General features: G+C 41.7%; 1 protein-coding gene across 2 annotated transcripts in view; it reads right to left on the minus strand.

The window, feature by feature from the left end:
* LDAH (lipid droplet associated hydrolase) overlaps positions 1 to 25,103 on the minus strand; it is a 232,162-nt gene that overhangs the window by 40,491 nt on the left and 166,568 nt on the right. The window contains exons 5-6 of one of the 2 annotated variants that reach the window (XM_073674047.1): positions 20,696 to 20,936; positions 13,589 to 13,874 (exon numbers count right to left, since the gene is read on the minus strand). In XM_073674047.1, the coding sequence (XP_073530148.1) occupies positions 13,651 to 13,874; positions 20,696 to 20,936 (465 nt within the window). In that variant the 3' untranslated portion in view covers positions 13,589 to 13,650. Of the gene's footprint in view, positions 1 to 13,588; positions 13,875 to 20,695; positions 20,937 to 25,103 lie in introns of those variants that run through there. The other variant, XM_073674046.1, reaches the window with a different exon arrangement.

A 25,103-nucleotide genomic window follows, 5' to 3' on the forward strand; every position in this document is an offset into this window, starting at 1 on the left:
GTACCTGAGCCTGAAACCACTCCAGAGGTACCTGAATCTGAAACCGCTCCGGCGGTACCTGAGCCTGAAGCCACTCTGGTGGTGCCTGAATCTGAAGCTGCTCCGGCGGTATCTGAACCTGAAGCCGCTCCAGCGGTACCTGAGCCTGTAACCACTCCGGCGGTACCTGAATCTGAAATCACTCTGGCGGTACCTGAGCCTGAAGCCACTCCAGTGGTATCTGAGCCTGAAACCACTCCGGAGATACCTGAATCTGAAACCGCTCTGGCGGTACCAGAGCCTGAAGCCACTCCGATGGTACCTGAATCTGAAGCTACTCCGGCGGTATCTGAACCTGAAGCCGCTCCAGCGGTACCTGAGCCTGTAGCCACTCCGGCACTACCTGAATCTGAAGCCACTACGGCGGTACCTGAACCTGAAGCCGCTCCGGTGGTATGTGAACCAGTACCTGTGTCCGTCCTGTCTTGTGTTCCAGAATCCGCACTGTGTGAACCAGAACCAGTATCCGAATCCTATCCTGACAGAGACTCCGAGTCTGTGATCCTGACCCAAAGGGTCAGCCGCTGCAGTGTCGGGATCTGCCCAAGAGTGGTACATGGTGGCTACCTGCAGCTCAAGCCTGATACCATGATGAGCTCTAGAGAACATCAGGTAGCCGCTTAGCCACGTCACTCCTGGTAAAGCCTGGATCGTGGCACAGTGGGTCCACTATCCATGTGTGTGACATTGGTCAAGCACTCATGTGTTCTCTAAGAGAAAGCCACCGCCAGACGTGTCTGATGGAGGCTTAGCTAGAGAACAAAAAGCTGGGCAGTTCGAAATAAGACCTCTCACTCCAGCTTTCCCATCTAGCACTCAATGGGGCCAATGCATCACAGCTTTTACTCCAGAATGGGGATCACGGATCGGTCATGTCCACAAGTTCTGTCCATGTGCTGGTTTGCATCGTGGCCAGGTTCAGGACCTGCCTGCCATTTACACAAGCAATATGTCCTCTGTGATATGAATGAAATGTTGACATTTTGGAAAAACACTGATGTGCATTGTGCAAATAGACAGCACACTGGCTGAAAATATGCTCGCATTAACGTGGCATAACTCTGTATTTCTGCGTTGTCAATGGGATCAGAGCTGGATGGATGGGTTATTACCGACATCGGGAGAGAATTTCATGTCAATCACACCTTTAACAATATAGTTACTTAGAAAATTGGTGACGTGTTCAATACTTATTTCACCCGCTGTAACTTAAAAAATCCCATAAAGCTATTCATTGTTACGATTAACATTATTTCCACCTTTCTAGCTAGTTTTATGTACCTTATACATCTTCAAGTAATGTTTTTTGTCTACAGCTCCAGAGATATCATAGCTCTATGATTCCAGACTACAATCAAAACCCTGTATGTAACCAGAGCCTCCTACAGTCATTGCACCACTACACTACACCACTCCAGTACAAGAGCGGCACATGGGACGACCACATCACCGCAGGATCAGACATCACACTGGGCTTGTTTGTAGTCTTTAAAGCATATTTTGAATTGTCTATTTCCACAGTGGATAGATTCTTTTAGATGCATACAAACAATAAATACATTTTACAATCACAGTTATAACATCAAACCACGCGAAACTGATTCACTTTGCAGCTGAGAATTGCTCAGTACAAGCTTCATGTTGCTTTAGCCAAAATGAAAATTCATCTTTCACCTCTCCACAGTCACCAGTCGCTCAACATCCAGAATCCTGAAAACCCATCTTGTCAAGAGGAACCATGTTAAAACTATATTATATATAGAAGACAAGACAATGCACGAGCGATGTGAGCGTGACTGAATACAATTTATTCAATATAAAAAAGGAAACACTCCATTTGCACGACATTGGGGTACGACGTTCAGCTACAGGTGCTCCATTGACCTCACGTCACCACTCTCAAAGCCAATCATGGTGTAGAGAAAGACAACAACGGAGACTGGAATGGAGGTCTATGCGCTCAGTGATGAGTCCTGATATTGTCAAGGATGCAATGATAGCTAGAGATTGGTCTGGAGACCTTGTGGGAAACACCATGAAGAGGCCTTCAGGAAAGGACATCAGACCGACCAATCCTACTAGAGGAATTATGGTGAAGGACGGAATAATTTATGGTAGTCAGACCCTTCTAATCTTCATTCCAGGTGCATGAACAGCTTGGTGTTACATTCATTTGGTGGTGGAACCAATCATGCAGCCATTTCTCCAAAAGTGTCCCAGAAGCCATTATTCAACACAACACAAGGCCGCATCTTACTCATGCTACTGTGAGCATCCTGCGTGGCCTAAATGTACTACCATTTCCTCTAGCGACTCCAAACTTGTCTCCTATCAATTGTACAGGGATCCAGCAGCAGAGGATCTTGATGATTTGCATGTTTAATAGCATTCAGCGCGGCAAAACATTCCTCAGATGACCATTAATGATCTCATTAATATCAGCCGAGGCTGTAAGTGCGGGGATTTCTGCAAGTGGCGTCATACTTAATACTCAATAAATCGAGATGTTTGGAAAGTGTGGTTTACATTTTTTCATTATTTGCAGATCAGTAGTAACATGTGTATCCATCCTGTGATTTCCACAACTTTTCCTTCTTGGTGTTACATTTTCAATGTTGAAGAGTGTATTTCATGTCTAAATGTAGGACCTTGATTTTTTCTTTTTTTAATCGAAATCTTTTGAGGTTTATCAACTGACCAACATTATTTCACGAAATTCTTTGATTTGTTCCAGTATTCTGCTTCCCTCAATGTGCACCGTATGTGTATCTAATCATACCAGGGTTTTATTGAAGTCGGTTTTTCACCCCCTCTTCTCTTCCTACTTTGGGGGTGAATTTTTTTGCAACTATGGGACCTAACTCACACTATGTGTACGTGGCTGATGGTTTGTTCGAGCTTCTTTTTCAATCTTTAATGGAGACTTTACTTTTTTGATATTGGATAAATTGGATTGATTCTATTCAGGTATGCGCACAATTCTCATGGATTTTCTTGTCTCCTTTTTTTTGAGGACCATATTTCCACATCCGAGGTGGGAAGGCAGAGTAACCGAGATAGGAAATCCAATCCACTAAAGTGAAATAATAGCGGATGACTTCACTTAGAGCAGTTTTACAGTCTTCCTGTGATAAGTTTTCCTTATCGTAACTTAAACCCAGTGTAAATACAGTGACCACAATGTTTCTTGTGCTCACAACTTCCTTCATAAAGTCTACACAATAAAGCTCTACATTCCTGGAGACAATCTTCTTTTTCTGGTGTCAACTAACGATAAATCGCGGTCATATACTTGACGCATACTGAGCATTGCCGAAATTTTAAGCAATAACAAGTCAGTGATACATACAGACGCCATAAGATCCATTGCACATGTGAAGACTGTGTATTACACTAAGTGACAATTCTAAAGTTCAGTTTACCTGATGTTTTTAATAACTTTTTTTTGAAGTCCAAATACATAGAAAACCCCTTTTAATCTTCCTAAACATTTACCCACTGGAGTATGGACTGGCATCAAGAAGCAGCAGTCTTTATGATGTCTTTACAGGGGCAGAATGTTTGGATTAGTTCTTTATTTAGCCATGACCAAATTTTTCTATTTCACTAATCAGTTTGTATGTGGGGGGAAGAGGATCTTGATCAGGTTGACTCAAGATCCTTGGGGGGTGGTACACTCCAGATTGATTGAGAGGTCAGACCAGTAGCATGGCTGTGCTGGTGACCGGGCGCTCTCCTGTGCTACTAGCAGAGGCAGCATTGACTCTGCAGCATCGGAGGAGAACAGGGGCCAGATCCAGCGATCTAGTTAGCTTCAGAGCAGTGCTTACAAGATCTATAGAAATGACCTGACAAGTGCTCTGCTCCTTGCCTAGAAGACTGGCCACCACTGATAGACTGCAGCGGAGGACCATAACTTGGTAAAGATGGAGCAAACACTTAGGCAAGTGCGGGCGTTCTCAGGTTATTAAGGAGAAATACAGTAGGTGTAGATTGAATGAAAAACTGGCCAGCAGTTATTTTATGTTTGCCTATACCCTTTTTAACTACCCTTTTGCATTTTCAAAGAACATATTTTTTGCCCCATGCTTACTAAGTGAATAGGCTCCTCTTGGAGTTTGTCTCCTCACTGTTTGGGCCCACCAAGTGAGGTGGATCTGCTAAGCCTCTGGTGCGGGTGGGCACATGGACCCCAGTCGTTGGCGCAGCTTCCTGAAATCATGTGGAATCATGGGGACTGGGACTAACTGAAAACTCAGGAACAGACAGACAGATGGAGTGGAACCCAGCAGGGATGGATGCTAGCTGAAACACAGCAGTCCAGATAATGGAGTTCACCCAACAATGAACACTGGAGTCTCAATCCCAAGACACAGGTGTGTGTGTCAACGGGACTTAAATAGGTCTGGGGAGATGATGTCATAGATCCACAAAGCACAAAATCCGACGTGGAGCACAACGGACCTAGGAAAAGGGAGCAAAGCCCAGGATACCTGGGACAGGTGAGTAAGACTCCCCCTTGCTCCTTCTCCCCTCTCACAGCTTGCAGTCTCAATGACTTAAGGGGGATTGGAAGCTGCTTCCCCCTTCCACAAAGTCTAGTATTGACTGTATTAATTTAGAGAATTTTTAGAAAATAAGGAGGCTGATAGCAGAAAAAGGGCACTTCAAGCTGCTGGTAGGCAAACAGGCATTCATCTTTATTGAGAAATTGGCCTTCAATGTGATGACGCAGGAAAATGGAGCGAAGCCCAGGATACCTGCGACAGTAGTGTAACACTCCCCCTTGCACCTTCTCCCCTCTCACAGCATGCAGTCTCAATGACTTAGAAAGATTGGAAGATGCTTCCCTCTTCCACCAAGTCTACTATCGACTGTATACATTTAGAGAATTTTGGGAAAATAAGGAGGCTGATGGCAGAGAAACGGCAAACAAGCTTCTGGTAGGCAAAGAGGCATTGATCTTTATTGAGAAACTGGTCCTCGATGTGATGTTAAGTCACTAAGTGCTGAAAAAAAATAATCTCACACAACTTCAATTTTTTTTATCATTTTTTTCAAAACTTAGTTTATTAAGTTGGTTGCCCCACAACGTAGTGTTTATAATCGATTTCTCTGCTCTGGGAACACCTGACCGGAACAATAGCAGGACTAAGCTACTGAGCATGTGCGACCACTGGCACTGGACGTTCTAAGTGGTAATAAAGAGAACACAAGGGGGCGCCATAGCAAGTGTTTAATATGTAGTCACAAGAACATTTTTTAAATATTATTCACTCTGCAAATGTATTTGGGTAATATTTAATAATGGAACAAACCCTGCGATATTTCAAACACAAGAGATAATTAGAAGTAAATAAAACTGAAGGAAAGTAGCAATAAGTGTCTTGATATGTGACGAGCTACAAAAGTTCATTTCATTTTATTTCAACTTAATCCCAGTTTTCAATGAAACAATTCCAGCGAATTTGCTGATCCAATACAAAGAGCATTTTTATTGGGAGTAGGAAAAATTTTAAGATAATTAATCTTTCCTTCTTGCCCTGCAAATGTGGGTCTTTCTTTTATTGAGCCAGTACGGATAAGAAAAAATTCTCGCTGGAAAAAAGGATTCACTGGGGGAAAGAAGCCCACAGAGGGTTCATGTCATCAAACCACCAAAGCTTCTCGGGATTGTCTATTGTGGCAAGATTACCGACTGAGCAGGGAGGTCTGCTTCTATTTCCACCCCAGTGACGCAGAGGAGGTCTGGTTCTTCTTAAAATAGTATGAGAACATTAGTGATGAAAGTTATATCACGGAGATTAAGGAAACACTTAGACTTTCTTTCCAATTTACACAGCTCGACGTTACACAAGCAAGGATAGTCTGCTTGTCTATACCCACAATGCCTTGGGTGTAGTCTAATCTAGGGTCCATCAGATTTTCAGGCATTATTTAGGAGAAATCTTTCATGAAAAAGCTTCATTGATGATGTCTGACCAAAAAAAAGGTGTATTTATTGGGTCTTCGGTCCCCCTCTCATACATATGCACTCTCGACAAGGTAGAACGTGCATGGGTTCTCATTGAGGAGAGAGGAGTAAACTTATTTCCCATGAGAGCAAAAAGAATCTGCATGTTGAAATCCAGCTGCCCGATCCTTCTCTCCACCAATGTCAAGAGGCTTGCATACACATTAGATGTTCGGCTGGGCATGCCAATGTGAGCATGTTTGGTCCATGTCATCCTTATGTCTATCGGCAGCATCTCAGCACAAAAAAACAAACATTTCTTTAAAGGTTATCATATTTTTGTTTTTTTTTGTTATTTTTTTTATTATTATGTTGTCCTTGGTGGGATTTGAATCCAGGATCCCAGTGCTTCAAGGCTCAGTGGTTAGCACTGCAGTCTTGCAGCGCTGGGGTCCTGGGTTCAAATCCCACCAAGGACAACATCTGCAAGGAGTCTGTATGTTCTCCCCGTGCTTGTGTGGGTTTCCTCTGGGTTCTCCGGTTTCCTCCCACATTCCAAAGACATACTGATAGGGAATGTAGATTGTGAGCCCCAATAGGGACAGTGATGATAATGTCTGTAAAGCGCTGTGGAATTAATGGCGCTATATAACTGAGTAAAATAAATAAAAAATATTTTTTCATGGATTTGGTGTTTTTGCACAGAACAGAGAAAGCCAGTAGAAACCTTTTTTTGAGCCAAGTGACAACTTAGTAAAAACGAAATATTAAAAACACTGTGTCAACACGAAGTAAATATTACCAAGTAAACAGCTGCTAAACAAACAGAATATTTCGGGACTACACCTTACTCTAAATACTTCTCTCAGTAACCAGGCAGGAGTCCTATTAGGTCCTATCAGTAGGGCGGTGAAGTCAAAGACGTGGTTTCTTTCCCGTCTGAGAAATTTACCTTCTGTGGTTTCAAATTAAATAGAATTAACATTGTAAAATAAATGTATTAAATGCATAGGTTGTTGTATACATACACACGTGGTCAAAATTGTTGATACTCCTCATTTAATGAAAGAAAAACCCACAATGGTCACAGAAATAACTTGAATCTGACAAAAATAATAATAAATTAAAAATCTATGAAAATGAACAAAATGAAAGTCAGTCATTGCTTTTTAACCCTGCTTCCACAGAATTTTTTAAAAAATTGAACTTATGAAATAGGCCTGGACAGAAATGATGGTACCCCTGAAAATAATGTGACAAAAGGGACATGCTAAATCAAGTTGTGTCCACTAATTAGCTTCACAGGTGTCTACAATCTTGTAATCAGTTAGTGGGCCTGTATATAGGGCTACAGATACTCACTGTGCTGTTTGGTGACATGGTGTGTACCACACTCAACATGGACCAGAGGAAGCAAAGGAAAGAGTTGTCTCAGGAGATTAGAAACAAAATTAGAGACAAGCATGTTAAGGGTAAAGGTTATAAGACCATCTCCAAGCAGCTTGATGTTCCTGTGACTACAGGTGCACATATTATTCAGAAATGTAAGATCCATGGGACTGTAGCCAACCTCCCTGGACGTGGCCGCAGGAGGAAAATTGATGACAAATCAAAGAGACGGATAATACGAATGGTAACAAAAGAGCCCAGGATAACTTCTAAAGAGATTAAAGGTGAACTTCATGCTCAAGGAACATCAGTGTCAGATCGCACCATCCGTCGTTGTTTGATCCAAAGTGGACTTCATGGGAGACGACCAAGGAGAACACCATTGTTGAAAATAAAATCATAAAAAGCCAGACTGGAATTTTGACATGTTGACAAGCCACAAAGCTTCTGGGAGAATGTCCTATGGACAGATCAGACAAAAATTGAAGTTTTTGGCAAGGCACATCAGCTCTATGTTCACAGACGGAAAAATGAAGCACATCAAGAAAAGAACACTGTCCCTACTGTGAAACATGGAGGAAGCTCTGTTATGTTCCTGGGGCTGCTTTGATGCATCTGGCACAGGGTGTCTTGAATCTGTGCAGGGTACAATGAAATCTCAAGACTATCAAGGGATTCTAGAGAGAAATTTGCTGCTCAGTGTCAGAAAGCTTGGTCTCAGTCGCAGGTCATGGGTCTTACAACAGGATAATGACCCAAAACACACAGCTAAAAACACCCAAGAATGGCTAAGAGGAAAACATTGGACTATTCTGAAGTGGCCTTCTATGAGCCCTGACCTAAATCCTATTGAGCATCTTTGGAAAGAGCTGAAACATGCCGTCTGGAAAAGGCAACCTTCAAACACGAGACAACTGGAGCAGTTTGCTCATGAGGAGTGGGCCAAAATACCTGTCGAGAGGTACAGAAGTCTCATTGACAGTTACAGGAATCGTTTGATTGCAGTGATTGCCTCAAAAGGTTGTTCAACAAAATATTAAGTTAAGAAGAACCATCATTTCTGTCCAGGCCGATTTCATGAGGTTAATTTTTTTTAAATTCTGTGGAAGCAGGGTTGAAAAGCAATGTCTGACTTTCATTTGTTCATTTCAAAGATTTTTAATTTATTATTACTTTTGTCAGATTCAAGTTATTTCTGTGACCATTGCGGGTTTTTCTTTCATTAAACGAGGAGTACCAACAATTTTGACCACGTGTGTATGTACAAAGAAATATAGGCTACTTCAGAAATTCAAATATTAAAAATATATCAATCTGTATCCCCTTTGCCATCATTCTACATATTACTATTTATTATACATGAGCCATTTATGAAGTCGAGGCGTAATCTTGGATGTATATTTTACCAACTGAAAGGTCTTGCCTATTAGACTCATTGTTAGGCAACCATAGCAATCCAATGGCACCCCATGATGAGGTTGCAAGGGGGTACGATCGGGAGCCAAATACCGCTGCTATCAACTACTTAGATGCTGCAATCTATACTGACCATAGCATCTAAGGGGCTAAAACAACCAGGATAGGAGTAATGCCTGATCCTGACAACCGGGCTATGTATTACAGCTGCCTCTATGTATGGTGGCTGTCTTTAATTCCCTGATGTCAGTGCCAAAAATATCTGGCAGGTAATACAAAGCCTTGCCTATTAGAGCTAAAGTTAGGCTCCCGTCTATCAGAGCAATCCATTAGCATCCCACAATGGAGAAGAAATGGGAGGAAAGATGGAGTCAACTACCTCCATAAACTGATTAAATGCAACAATCAACAATGATTGCAGCATCCAGGGAGTTTAAAATCTAAGGGATCGCAGTTATGTCTGATCCCAGCCTTTGCAGCAAGAAGAGTTTTCACTATTATCTCGACAGATTGTCACAGCTACAGGCAGATTGAGTTAGAAGAGAAACTTAGGTGATTTTAATAGAGGATGACTTTCCCAGTCTATACTTTCTGAACAAGAAATTTACTGTATATTATTAAAAACCAATAAACAAAATTCCATCAAATCACAAGTAATGGAAAAGTTTAAATTCGAGACTTTGTCAGACACTTCAAAATTGGGGGACAGGCTCCTAAAAAACAACAAAAAAAGTCAATTTTGTATAGGTATTTATTATTTGCTACTGGGAGCAAAAGGCATATCTCCCACGTTAGTATATGTGTCCACTGAGTTTATAGTAATGGAATCTTCTCACTCAATTTCCTCTTGGAGCGCAACATCGGGATCCTCCAGTAATTTAGGGTACCTCTTTTTTCGTAACCAGGGGGGGGCACCTGGTCAAATAAATGCCCTATTGTGCTCTGTAGAAGTTATTAAAGCCCAGAAGACCCCAAATGCTCCCACCCTTACAAGAGCAGTCCACAGCTGGCCCCTTGAAAAGCTTGCCTTATATGACCCTATTTGCTTCCCGACACATTTCCTCCTATGTGGATTCATCAGGGGAGTGTATTCCAGGACCATATTGCCTTGGGAGACAGAGTCTATCTCAGTCACCCAAAATTGAGCTATATATGAAATAAGCCTTTCCCTAAACTGAAATTTTGGGTGACTAGATGAGTAAATCTATTATATCAATTTCACTTTTCATAACCAGGGGGGCCATCAAGTCAAATAAATGCCCTAGTGTGCCCTGAAGGAGCTATTAAAGCCCAGAAGACCCTAAATGCTACCACCCTTACAAGGACAGTCAACAGCTGCCCCTAAGAAAAGTTTGTCCCTACTGGCTTCCTGATGAGTTTCCTCCTAAGTGGATTCATCAGGGGAGCATTTTAATAGACTGGGTCTATCTTAATCACCCAAAATTGCAGTATAGTAAAAGACTTATTTCGTATATAGCTCAATTTTGGGTGACTAAGATAGACCCTGAGTCCCAAGGCAATATGGCTGTGGTATACTCCATAAAGCAGGAAACGCGTCGACAAGCCAGTAGGGACACAAAGGGCAAGCCTTCGTTAGGGTCAGTTGTGGACTGCTCTAGTATGGGCCATTTGTGGTCTTCAGGGCTTTAATAGATCCCACATGGCATAATAGGGCATTTATTGATACTGATTGGTGGGTTGTTTCATAATTGTTAAGTCGGTACATACAACCTTTGTTTTACTATTATGGGAAAAAAAAGTTATAAAAAAATAGAAGTGTTAAAAAATGATTTAGGCCATAAATCTTGACATTTATCAACAAATTCTCAATAGCAAGGCTAAAACAGGTTTTATAAATTAGAAATTGGATATGTTTTGGAGACTACAAGGTTCCCAAACCAGCCATACAGATCAGAAAAAAGCGATTCCTCTCTCTTTATAAAAAAATACAGCAGTCTATATAGCTGTGCACCGCCAGATCGAATTCTGATCAAAACCCCCCCAAAATAAATTTCATCCTTGCTGAAAATATAACAATATTCTTGCCACGGCGTAGCAGCTATGTCAATATTTGCAGCACTTACATTAGCTGTGTATCTTGTACATCCTGTGCGAGGATTGCCCAGCGTTGTGTCATTTTTTTTTATTATTATTATTTTATTATTTTTTTGACAAGCTGTTTTGGCTCGTGGCTTTTAGAAAGTATTTGCCCAACGGAATTCAGGAGGTTTGTCTGAAGAAAAAAGGATTTGGCCCCGGTCCCTATACCTCAGCTCGTCACTAGAAACGGATAACAAACAAACCACAGGAAGAGAGGAAAGGTCATCGACTAACACTCACAGACCTCTTGCAGAGACCAAACGTTCTTTAATAGTCTTAGAAATATGTCTTGTTAAAATTGCTAAAGTTGACTTGGAAAAAAAAAAAAATTTACAGTTTCGGAGTTGGTACAGAGGAACGATTCAGGGACTAATTTAATGACAGCGGGATGGATGCAGAGCAAAAAAAAAAGTTTTGGACAGAGAATAAATAAGGAGGAAAATGACTTGGATGGAGGCAAAGTTTTTTTTTTTAGGACAACATCTCACAGGTGTCTGTGACTCACGTGGTATTACAGGCTAGGAGCCGGTGTTTTTTTTTCCAAACAGGTTATACACATCTAATTCTGTCCCACAACTTTTAGATAACACATCCTGCCCTTATGTGATCTGCTGTCATTTCTGCCTAACACCTGAGCCATGGAATATGGATTTTTTTTTTTTTTTTTTTATTTCTTCTGGTTAACCATCTTCTCCTGGAAATAGCCTCAAGGAGCCATTTCCACCTCCTGTGGCTTTCTGAAAGTAAATGTTTATTCCCCTGCAATCAAATAAGATCTTTTTCAGGGCAACAGAGATTAATGAGCAGAGGGGGAAAAAAACGGATTTTAGGATAAGAAGAAAAAAAACAGATTTTAGGATAAGAAGAAAAAAATTGATTTTAGGATAAGAAGAAAAATGGATTTTAGGAAAAGAAGAAAAAAAATTGATTTTAGGATAAGAAGAAAAAAAATGGATTTTAGGATAAGAAGAAAAAAAATGGATTATAGGATAAGAAGAAAAAAAATGGATTTTAGGATAAGAAGAAAAATGGATTTTAGGAAAAGAAGAAAAAAAAATGATTTTAGGATAAGAAGAAAAAAAATGAATTTTAGGATAAGAAGAAAAAAAATGGATTTTAGGATAAGAAGAAAAATGGACTTTAGGATAAGAAGAAAAAAAATGGATTTTAGGCTGAGCTTAGTTATTCTGTATGGTGTTCCTCACCTCCATATGTCATCCGTTTTTTGCCATCCATATGACATCCCAATTAAAAAGGAATAAAAGGTCAAATTTAGTTTCCTATGTAATCTTTGCAATAGTTCCATACGGATGGTATCAGTATGGCATTATTTTTTTTTTGGAGCATCAATATCTTATTCGTAAAACAAATCAGACTTGTGCATGCTTCCATTTTTATTTTTCGAAGGGATACAAACTATTTTTCATTGGGAAAATTAGAATTTGAAGGGAATGTGTCACCATGTTTTTACTATAATGTAGGGGCAGAGTCCCTGATTCCCGTGATGTGTCACTTACTGGGCTGCTTGCTGCAGTTTTGATACAATCCATATTTTCTCTGCTGCAGATTTAGCAGCTCTCTGAATGCTGAGCTCTGTATAATCCCACCCACACCACTGATTGGCAGCTTTTTGTGTACACTGTGAAAGCTGCCAATCAGTGTTGGGGGGCGGGGTTGGACTACTTGGCAGTAGGCCAAGTAGTCCCTTAGTGATAATCTCCTGCTGATAACAGTGATTTTATCAAAACTGCAGGAAGCAGCCCAGTAAGTGACAAATTGCTAGAATCAGGGTTTTTATATCATGCTGCTCTCAAATTAGGTTGCAAAAACCTGTTGACAGATTTCCTTTAAGCTGCAAATTATTTATGCAGCGTGTGGATGAGATTACTTAAAATCTTATTCACAATGCTGATTTTGCTATTTAATGTTGACTTTTCTCCAGGAAAAGAAACAACTACATTTTTGACCTGTTTGAACATGATACATTTTTATTATTAAAGGTTTTTTTTGGGCTATATATATTCACTATATGTGACTGCAGATTGCCAAAACGTGACCATGACACATACCCACTAATGATACGCGAATGTGCTCGGATAAGGGGTTATCCGAGTATCTTCGGCGTGCTCTTCAAATATGTTTGTGTCGCCGCGGCTGAATGTCTTGCGGTTGTTAGACAGCTGCAACACGTGCAAGGATTGCCTAACAAACAGGCAACCCCTGAATGTTTTGCAGCTGCCTAACAGCCGTGAGACATGCAGCCACGGCGACACAAACATATTTGACGAGCAAGCCAAAGATACTCCGTAAGGACTCGAGCATGCTCAGAAAACCCCTTATCCGAGCACGATCGCGCATCACTAATACACACCTATTTGTTTTCCATCTATCTCTGCTCTCCTCTTTCTTGATTGATAGTTCTTGCTTTACAACAGCTAGAGGAGGGCAAGGATAGATGGAAAACAAGTAGATGGGAAAGTGTATATAAATTATTGGTGACGCAAAGGGTGCCCAAAGTACTTCTACAGTAATTATATAAACTTATATATGGCTTAAAGTGTTGGCACCCATTAAATTGTTCCAGAAAATGAAGTATTTCTCCTAGAAAATGATTGCAGTTACACATGTTTAGTTGTACACATTTTTATTTCCATTGGGTGTATTGGAGCAACACAAAAAAAATGGTGGATAAGCAGCCCCAATCAAATTCCAAAGAAATTCAAGTTGTCCTGTAGGCTCGGGGTGCATCAGTGTCAGCGCGAACGATCCATTTGAGTGAAATGAAACGCTAAGGCAGGAAACCTAGAAGGACCCCACTGCTCACACAGAGACATAAAAAAGCTAGACTGCAGTTTGCCAAAATGTACGTGAGTAAGCCAAAATTCTTCAGGGAAAGCATCTTGTGGACAGATGAGACCAAGATAGAGCTTTTTGGTAAAGCACATCATTGTACTGTTTACCGAAAACGGAATGAGGCCTACAAAGAAAAGAACACAGTACCTACAGTCAAATATGGTGGAGGTTCTCTGGCTTGATTATGTGCAAGGCATTATGAAATCTGAAGATTACCAAAGGATTTGGGGTCGCAATGTAGTGCACAGTGTCAGAAAGCGGGGTTTGCGTCCTAGGTCATGGGTATTCCAGCCGGACAATGACCCCAAACATACTTCAAGAAGCCCCAAGAAATGGATGAAAACAAAGAGCTGGAGGGTTCTGAAGTGGCCAGCAAAGAGCCTGGATCTAAATCCCATTGAACACCTGTGGAGAGATCCTAAAATTGCTGTTGGGAGAAGGCGCCTTCACATATGAGAGACCTGGAGCAGTTGACAAGAGAAGAGTTGTCAAAAATTCCAGTTGAGAGGAGTAAGAAGCTTGTTGATTGTTATAGCAAGCTATTAACTGAAGATATTTATTCCAAAGGGCGTGAAACCAAATATTAAGTTGAGGGTGCCAACAATTTTGTTAGGCCCATTTTTGGGGTTTTGTGTGAAATTATGTCCAATTTGCCTTTCTGCTCTCTTTTTTATGTTGTTCTAATACACACAAAGAAATTAAACATGTGTATAATAAAACATGTGTAATTGCAATAATTTTCTGGGAGAAATACTTAATTTTCTGGAACAATTTGAAGAGCGCCAACACTTCCGGCCATGACTGTATAATGGATCTGTCAGCTCTCTTCTGTGGTGTACTATATACAAGATCTGTCAGCTTTCCTGCATAGTGTAGTATATAGAGGATCTGTCAGCTCTCCTGTGTGGTGTAGTATATAGAGGATCTGTCAGCTCTCCTGTGTGGTGTAGTATATAGAGGATCTGTCAGCTCTCCTGTGTGGTGTAGTATATAGAGGATCTGTCAGCTCTCCTGTGTGATGTAGTATATAGAGGATCTGTCAGCTCTCCTGTGTGGTGTAGTATATAGAGGATCTGTCAGCTCTCCTGTGTGGTGTAGTATATACAGGATCTGTCAGCTCTCCTGTGTGGTGTAGTATATAGAGGATCTGTCAGCTCTCCTGTGTGGTGTAGTATATAGAGGATCTGTCAGCTCTCCTGTGTGGTGTAGTATATAGAGGATCTGTCAGCTCTCCTGTGTGGTGTAGTATATAGAAGATCTGTCAGCTCTCCTGTGTGGTGTAGTATATACAGAATATGTCAGTTCTCCTGTGTGGAGTAGTATATAGAGGATCTGTCAGCTCTCCTGTGTGGAGTAGTATATAGAGGATCTGTCAGCTCTCTTGTGTAGTGTAGTATATAGAGGATCTGTCAGCTCTCCTGTGTGGTGCAGTATATAGAGGATCTGTCAGCTCTCCTGTGTGGTGTAGTATATAGAGGATCTGTCAGCTCTCCTGTGTGGTGTAGTATATAGAGGATCTGTCAGCTCTCCTGTGTGGTGTAGTATATAGAGGATCTGTCAGCTCTCCTGTGTGGTGTAGTATATAGAGGATCTGTCAGCTCTCCTGTGTGGTGTAATATATAGAGGATCTGTCAGCTCTCCTGTGTGGTGTAGTATATAGAGGATCTGTCAGCTCTCTTGTGTAGTGTAGTATATAGAGGATCTGTCAGCTCTCTTGTGTGGTGTTGTATATAGAGGATCTGTCAGCTCTCTTGTGTAGTGTAGTATATAGAGGATCGGACAGCTCTCCTGTGTTGTGTAGTATATAGAGGATCTGTCAGTTCTCCTGTGTGGTGTAGTATATAGAGGATCTGTCAGCTCTCTTGTGTAGTGTAGTATATAGAGGATCTGTCAGCTGTCCTGTGTGGTGTAGTATATAGAGGATGTGTCAGCTCTCCTGTGTGGTGTAGTATATAGAGGATCTGTCAGTTCTCCTGTGTGGTGTAGTATATAGAGGATCTGTCAGCTCTCCTGTGTGGTGTAGTATATAGAGGATCTGTCAGCTCTCCCGTGTGGTGTAGTATATAGAGTATCTGTCAGCTCTCCTGTGTGGTGTATTATATAGAGGATCTGTCAGCTCTCCTGTGTGGTGTAGTATATAGAGGATCTGTCAGCTCTCTTGTGTAGTGTAGTATATAGAGGATCTGTCAGCTCTCCTGTGTGGTGTAGTATATAGAGGATCTGTCAGTTCTCCTGTGTGGTGTAGTATATAGAGGATCTGTCAGCTCTCTTGTGTGGTGTAGTATATAGAGGATCTGTCAGCTCTCCTGTGTGGTGTAGTATATAGAGAATCTGTCAGCTCTCTTGTGTAGTGTAGTATATAGAGGATCTGTCAGCTCTCCTGTGTGGTGTAGTATATAGAGGATCTGTCAGCTCTCTTGTGTAGTGTAGTATATAGAGGATCTGTCAGCTCTCCTGTGTGGTGTAGTATATAGAGGATCTGTCCGTTCTCCTGTGTGGTGTAGTATATAGAGGATCTGTCAGCTCTCCTGTGTGGTGTAGTATATATAGGATCTGTCAGCTCTCCTGTGTGGTGTAGTATATAGAGGATCTGTCAGCTCTCCTATGTGGCGTAGTATATAGATGATCTGTCAGCTCTCCTGTGTGGTGTAGTAGATAGAGGATCTGTCAGCTCTCCTGTGTGGTGTAGTATATAGAGGATCTGTCAGCTCTCCTGTGTGGTGTAGTATATAGAGGATCTGTCAGCTCTCCTGTGTGGTGTAGTATATACAGAATATGTCAGTTCTCCTGTGTGGTGTAGTATATAGAGGATCTGTCAGCTCTCCTGTGTGGTGTAATATATAGAGGATCTGTCAGCTCTCCTGTGTGGTGTAGTATATAGAGGATCTGTCAGCTCTCCTGTGTGGTGTAGTATACAGAGGATCTGTCAGCTCTCCTGTGTGGTGTAGTATATAGAGGATCTGTCAGCTCTCCTGTGTGGTGTAGAGTATAGAGGATCTGTCAGCTCTCTTGTGTGGTGTAGTCTAAAGAGGATCTGTCAGCTCTCCTGTGTTGTGTAGTATATAGAGGATCTGTCAGCTCTCCTGTGTGGTGTAGTATATAGAGGATCTGTCAGCTCTCCTGTGTGGTGTAGTATATAGAGGATCTGTCAGCTCTCCTGTGTGGTGTAGTATATAGAGGATCTGTCAGCTCTCCTGTGTGGTGTAGTAGATAGAGGATCTGTCAGCTCTCCTGTGTGGTGTAGTATATAGAGGACCTGTCAGTTCTCCTGTGTGGTGTAGTATATAGAGGATCTGTCAGCTCTCCTGTGTGGTGTAGTATATAGAGGATCTGTCAGCTCTCCTGTGTGGTGTAGTATATACAGAATATGTCAGTTCTCCTGTGTGGTGTAGTATATAGAGGATCTGTCAGCTCTCCTGTGTGGTGTAATATATAGAGGATCTGTCAGCTCTCCTGTGTGGTGTAGTATATAGAGGATCTGTCAGCTCTCCTGTGTGGTGTAGTATATAGAGGATCTGTCAGCTCTCCTGTGTGGTGTAGTATACAGAGGATCTGTCAGCTCTCCTGTGTGGTGTAGTATATAGAGGATCTGTCAGCTCTCCTGTGTGGTGTAGTATATAGAGGATCTGTCAGCTCTCCTGTGTGGTGTAGTATACAGATGATATGTCAGTTCTCCTGTGTGGTGTAGTATATAGAGGATCTGTTAGCTCTCCTGTGTGGTGTAGTGTATAGAGGATCTGTCAGCTCTCTTGTGTGGTGTAGTATAAAGAGGATCTGTCAGCTCTCCTGTGTGGTGTAGTATATAGAGGATCTGTCAGCTCTCCTGTGTGGTGTAGTATATAGAGGATCTGTCAGCTCTCCTGTGTGGTGTAGTATATAGAGGATCTGTCAGCTCTCCTGTGTGGTGTAGTATATAGAGGATCTGTCAGCTCTCCTGTGTGGTGTAGTATATAGAGGATCTGACAGCTCTCCTGTGTGGTGTAGTATATAGAGGATCTGACAGCTCTCCTGTGTGGTGTAGTATATAGAGGATCTGTCAGCTCTCCTGTGTGGTGTAGTATATAGGGGATCTGTCCTGTGTGGTGTAGTATATAGAGGATCTGTCAGCTCTCCTGTGTGGTGTAGTATATAGAGGATCTGTCAGCTCTCCTGTGTGGTGTAGTATATAGAGGATCGGTCATCTCTCCTGTGTGGTGTAGTATATAGAGGATCTGTCAGCTCTCCTGTGTGGTGTAGTGTATAGAGGATCTGTCAGCTCTCCTGTGTGGTGTAGTATATAGAGGATCTGTCAGCTCTCTTGTGTGGTGTAGTATATAGAGGATCTGTCAGCTCTCCTGTGTGGTGTAGTATATAGAGGATCTGTCAGCTCTCCTGTGTGGTGTAGTATATAGAGGATCTGTCAGCTCTCCTGTGTGGTGTAGTATATAGAGGATCTGTCAGCTCTCCTGTGTGGTGTAGTATATAGAGGATCTGTCAGCTCTCCTGTGTGGTGTAGTATATAGAGGATCTGTCAGCTCTCCTGTGTGGTGTAGTATATAGAGGATCTGTCAGCTCTCCTGTGTGGTGTAGTATATAGAGGATCTGTCAGCTCTCCTGCGTGGTGTAGTATATAGAGGATCTGTCAGCTCTCTTGTGTAGTGTAGTATATAGAGGATCTGTCAGCTCTCCTGTGTTGTGTAGTATATACAGAATATGTCAGTTCTCCTGTGTGGTGTAGTATATAGAGGATCTGTCAGCTCTACTGCGTGGTGTAGTATATAGAAGATCTGTCAGTTCTCCTGTGTGGTATAGTATATAGAGGATCTGTCAGCTCTCCTGAGTGGTGTAGTATATAGAGGATCTGTCAGCTCTCCTGTATGGTGTAGTATATAGAGGATCTGTCAGTTCTCCTGTGTGGTGTAGTATATAGAGGATCTGTCAGCTCTCCTGTGTGGTGTAGTATATAGAGGATCTGTCAGTTCTCCTGTGTGGTGTAGTATATAGAGGATGTGTCAGCTCTCCTGTGTGGTGTAGTATATAGAGGATCTGTCAGCTTTCCTGCATGGTGTAGTATATAGAGGATCTATCAGCTCTCCTGTGTGGTGTAGTATATAGAGGATCTGTCAGTTCTCCTGTGTGGTGAAGTATATAGAGGATCTGTCAGCTCTCCTGTGTGGTGTAGTATATAGAGGATCTGTCAGTTCTCCTGCGTGGTGTAGTATATAGAGGATCTGTCACATAGTCGTCCATACAGTATAATGGGCCCACATAGTCCTCCATACAGTAAAATGGGCCCCACATAGTCCTCCATACGGTATAATGAGCCCACATAGTCCTCCATACAGAATAATGGGCCCCATATAGTCCTCCATACAGTATAATGGGCCCACATAGTCCTCCATACAGTAAAATGGGCCCCACATAGTCCTCCATACGGTATAATGAGCCCACATAGTCCTCCATACAGAATAATGGGCCCCATATAGTCCTCCATACAGAATAATGGGCCCCAGATAGTCCTCCATACAGTATAATTGCCCCCACATAGTCCTCCATACAGTATATTGGCCCCACATAGTCCTCCACAGTATAATGGGCCCCACATAGTACTCCATACAGAATAATGGGCCCACATAATCCGCCATACAGAATAATGGGCCCCACATAGTCCTCCATACAGAATAATGGGCCCTACATAGTCCTCCATACAGTATAATGGGACCACATAGTCCTCCATACAGAATAATGGGCCCCACATAGTCCTCCATACAGTATAATGGGCCAACATAGTCCTCCATACAGAATAATGGGCCCAACATAGTCCTCCATACAATATAATGGGCCCATATAGTCCTCCATACAGAATAATGGGCACTACATAGTCCTCCATACAGAATAATGGGCCCCACATAGTCCTCCATACAGTAAAATGGGCCCCACATAGTTCTCCATACAAAATAATGGCCCCGCATAGTCCTCCATACAAAATAATGGACCCCATGTAGTCCTCCATACAGAATAATGGGCCCCACATAGTCCTCCATACAGAATAATGGGCCCACATAGTCCTCCATACAGAATAATGGGCCCCACATAGTCCTCCATACAGAATAATGGCCCCACATAGTCCTCCATACAGAATAATGGCCCCACATAGTCCTCCATACAGAATAATGGGCCCAGCATAGTCCTCCATACAGAATAATGGGCTCCACATAATCCTCCATACAGAATAATGGGCCCCACATAGTCCTCCATACAGAATAATGGCCCCACATAGTCCTCCATACAGAATAATTGACCCCACATAGTCCTCCATACAGTATAATGGGCCAACATGGTCCTCCATACAGAATAATGGGCCACACATAGTCCTCCATACAGAATAATGGCCCTCCTACATAGTCCTCCATACAGAATAATGGGCCCCACATAGTCACCCATACAGAATAATGGCCCCACATAGTCCTCCATACAGAATAATGGGCCCCACATAGTCCTCCATACAGAATAATGGCCCCACATAGTCCTCCATACAGTATAATGGGCCCCACATAGTCCCCCATACAGAATAATGGCCCCACATAGTCCTCCATACAGAATAATTGGCCCCACATAGTCCTCCATACAGTATAATGGGCTAACATGGTCCTCCATACAGAATAATGGGCCACACATAGTCCTCCATACAGAATAATGGCTCCACATAGTCCTCCATACAGAATAATGGGCCCCACATAGAGGTGGTGGCCCTGGTGTCACGGGCCAAATATAACCACCTTGCGGGCCAGATTTGGCACACGGGGCAGAGTTTGACATGTATGTTGTAGAGGATAAAATCGTATCCTGGACATGTGGGGAAGATCTGTCAGGCTGCTCTCCTATGTAGCTGTCTTATGGGTATTTATTTTGGGTACACAGGGAACACTTTTGTATATCATTTCTAAGAGTTAATACCGCACCTACCGGCACACTCCATCCTGAACAGATTCAGCGAGGCCACCACCGACGTCTCATCTACAGACTTGATCCCATGCAGGGCTAACTTCACCAGGAAGGTCTTCATCACTTCAGGTAAGAAGGAGAGCAGATACAGAGGCATATACACCACATACCGCAGGTTGCACAACCATGGCGTCATTATTTTGCCCTGTGGAGACTGTGCCATCCGCTCAATTGTTGGAAACAGCAAAATGGACTTCAAAACCTAAAGAAAATAAATGGAGAATGTAGTAAAGACGACTTCTCCAGGGTTCTTCAACTCATTCATGAATGAAATAGCTGTTTAGAAACTGCAGCTAAGGGAAAACCTTTTTAATAATGGTAATAGTAATAAAGTAATTCAGTTTCTTCTTGTGGAGACTGAATATGACGGATTCTCAGTTAACTCGTTCTGCAGCCAGCAATAGACAGTGCAACACGGAGGCTACAGAAACCAAACCGTGCAACATTTCTAATGAAACTTAACTGCAAAAATGATTTTTTTTAAACCTCAAACACATGAATTTAGGGGAAAAAACGGCCCAAAAGTTGGATGAAAATATACATATAATATTAGGTACAGAAGATGCACAGACATAAAAAGTGCAATTGACATAATAGATTTACTCATCGAAAAGATAGATGAATAGATTGAGAAAAGATAGAAAGAAAAGAAAAAAAAGAAAGAAAAGGAAGGAAAGAAAATAAAGATAGAAAGAAAGAAAACAAAAAAGAAAGAAAAGAAGGGATGAAGGAAATAAAAAAGGAAAGAAAGGATGAAAGAAAGAAATAAAGAAAAGAAAGGATGAAATAAAGAAAAGAAAGGAAGAAAAGAAAGACAGAAAGAAAAGAAAGATAGAAAGAAAAAAAGAAAGAAAAAGAAAAGAAAGGATGAGGGAAAGAAAAGGAAGAAAAGAAAGGATGAAAGAAGGAAAGAAAGGGAAGATAGAAAGAAAGAAAAGAGGTAAAAATAAAAGCAAGAAAAGAAAGACGGAAAGAGAAGAAATAGAAGACCAAAAGAAAGAGAAAGAAGAAAAGAAAGAAAAAAAAGATAAAGAGGAAGGTACGTGATAGACAGATAGATAAGATAATGCACCACTAGGGGGCACAGTCCAGCAGAGCCGGGCGCAGAGCCTCCTGTCCTTACAGGGAGTAAACCATCAGATATTCTGTGTGCAGTCTTATTTACTTTACAGTGAAATACAAACCTCGTTAGGCTGTGTTCACATTTCTATTTTGACATTTCATTGTATTTGAGGAGAAACGCAATAACGTAAAAAAAATTGATCCATTGAATAAATTGTGAGAATGGAAGCAGAGGGTCCCCGGTTATTGTGGGGTCTGTCTGGGGTCCTTTTGTGTGTCACGATTTAGAAAAGAAGAAAAAGTTCTGCATAATCACAGTGCCATAATGTAACCCAAGTGGAAGGGTGTACTTTCTTTGCATACTTACTGCCGCGGGCAGTAAATCGTTGAACCCTGCCCTCAGTCCCGTCCAGAAAAGCCTCTATACTGGACCATCCACTTTGGTCACAGAAAAAGTTAAAGGGAACCTGTCACTGCGAAAATGAAGTCCAATCTGCAGGCGCCATGTTATAGAGCAGGAAGAGCTGAGCAGATTGATATATAGTTTTGCGAGAAAAGATTCAGTATAACCTGTGTTTTATTCATTTAATACTCTGCTCTTTCTGCTATTTTCAGTCCAGTGGGCGGTCCTATCAGTGACTGACAGCTACCTCTGTATGTACAATTATACAAGTAAAGCTGTCAGTCACTGATGGGACCGCCCACTGGACCAAAAATCCCAGAAAAACAGAGGATTAAATGATTAAAACACAAGATATAGTGAATTATTTCCCACAACACTATATATCAATCTTCTCAGCTCCTCCTGCTCTACAACATGGTACCTGCAGAATGGACTTAATTTTCTTTAAAGGTTTTTGCTACCTCATCTGAGAGCAGTATAATGTAGGAAAAGAAGGTTTACTAGGTGCAGTAGTTGTCACACAAGAGTTCTTAGACACAGCATGTAGCAGAGCTCAGAAAGCTAATCCTGCCCACACCACAGCTTTCAGTGTACACTGTCTATTGACAGTGAGCTGCTTATCAGAGAAGGGGGTGTGGTCTTAGGACCAGGGCTCACATGAGCTGTAGTCCAGGCAGTTGATAAATCACTCATTGTGTAGAAACAACACAGCCTAATAAGTGAAACATCCCTGAAATCTGCGTCTCAGCCCCTACCTCGTGTTGTCCTCAGATTACATAGCAAAAACCTGCTGACAGGTTCCCTTTAATGACCTTTGACGCATATTTACGTCAAAGGATTGTGTCCCTGCCTTTGATGTGGGCTCACACGCCGAGGCCACATCTTTCCCGGCACTGATTTAATCAGCCAGCAAGTGCCTTTAATAGCCGTGCCTGTTAACCTGTTAAATCCCGCATTACGATACTTCTGTGAATGCCAGCCTGTGGCCGGCGTTCATAGATCATTGTTTCTGCAATACATAACATATGTAATTATCCCCCTCTCTCCACTTTTCTTATTTTATATTTTTCCACACATAACAGTGCTGGAGCCCTGCTATGTACAGCCCAAGTGTGAAGACCGGGGGTCTTCCGTGGGCATAACACTGCTCAGACAACACAGGGTGCGGGTAAAACAGTGTGGCAATACTTTACTGAACCACAAAGCGGACAATAAACACATAGAAGAGTCCCAGCAAGTACCCAAGATGGTGCAAATTATAGAGTCCTCACCCTTCCGCTCGCCCGCCTGGGATAGAACAGCTACGATTTTGGGGCTTCCAGGGCCGACTACTCCCACCAGTGGCACCCCGCTTTTAGCGGGCCCCCAAAAAGAGGAGGTAATGACAAGCTTAGGAAACTAGCCGAGGGCAGTGAGGTCTAGGGCCAGGTGACCTGTTTGTCCCAACCTGGATTCTTCAAGATGTTTCTGAGGGTTCAGCAATGGTCAATGGAGCCGATCTGTATTCCTCCAGCTGGGGCTGACGTCCCCTATGCTGACATGCTGTAGAATGACACCGAATAGAGGTAGAGACCCCTTTTTTAGAGATCACAGTTGTCCTTGCAGCCATTAATCACAGGTCAAGGGTCAGGGATCAAGGTGGAAAGAGCTCATGACTCATTGTTTGAGCATTTCATCAACCAGCATGGTTTGGTATAGTGCGTAATCAGCATATTATCACAGTATTGCTCCATGTCTCTATTTTGCAAGATTTGCAGACAATATGTTACAGTACATATCAACTCAAGTGTCAACATTCAGGATTATTCAAACAATAGTCTGTGTTAATCAACCAAAGTAGAACACCAATGCAAAAGTCAATATGAACATAAAAGCATATGACTCCTGGCTTACTGAATTTGTCTGGCATAATTAAGAAGAAAAGCTGTATTGTCACAACAAGACGATCGCAGCTTCAAGGCTCCTAAGGGGACCGTTAAAGACAGTAAAAGGTGTGAAAAAAATATAAAAATATGAAAAAACAAACAAAAAACCCTGCAAAAGTTCAAATCACCCCCTTTTTTTCCCATTGAAAATAAAACAAAAAAAACCAAAACACATTTGGTATCACTGTATTCAGAATCGCCCGATTTATCAAAATAAAAAAAACAAATAATCAATTGATAAACGGCGTAACGAGAAAATTAATCAAAACACTAGAATTACGTTTTTTTGATTGATGCAACATTGCAATAAAATGCAATCAGAGGCAAACAAAATATCGCATCTATCCCAATAATATCAATAAAAACATCAGCTCGAGGCACAAAAAATAAGACATGACTCCGCTCCAGATCCCGAAATGAGAAAACGCTAAGGGTCTTGGAAAATGGCGACATAAGCAAAAAAAATTTTCTTACAAATTTCAGAATTGTTTTAACCAATTAAATAAGAAAGAACCTATACATGTTTGGTATCTACGTACTTGTACTGACCTGGAGAATCATATTGCCAGGTTAGCTTTACCTTGTAATGAACGTGGTAAAGAAAAAACCCGAAAGAACAATTGTGGAATTGCACTTTTTTTTGCAAGTTCACCTCACCTGGAATAGTTTTCTAGTTTTCCAGTACACGATATGATAAAATCAATGGTGCCATTCAAAAGTACAACTCGCCCTGCAAAAAACAAGCCCTCACACGGCCATATTGACGGAAAAATAAAAAAGTTATGGCTTTTGGAAAAATGGTAGGAAAAGATGAAAGAGCAAAAACGGAAAATAGAAAGATTATAAAGGGGTTAAAGACAAAAATTCTGAGCAATTTTTTATTTTGCACGAAATTCATGAGCCATTTTGAAAAATTTTTCAAAGAGGAGGTTATCATGATGCACGGGCTGCGCTCACGGAATGATGAGATCCAAAAAGT

This window comes from Phyllobates terribilis, unplaced genomic scaffold, assembly GCF_046119375.1.
Source record: "Phyllobates terribilis strain yellow unplaced genomic scaffold, ASM4611937v1 Scaffold_3__8_contigs__length_932513732, whole genome shotgun sequence".
Taxonomy (NCBI): Eukaryota; Metazoa; Chordata; class Amphibia; order Anura; family Dendrobatidae; genus Phyllobates; species Phyllobates terribilis.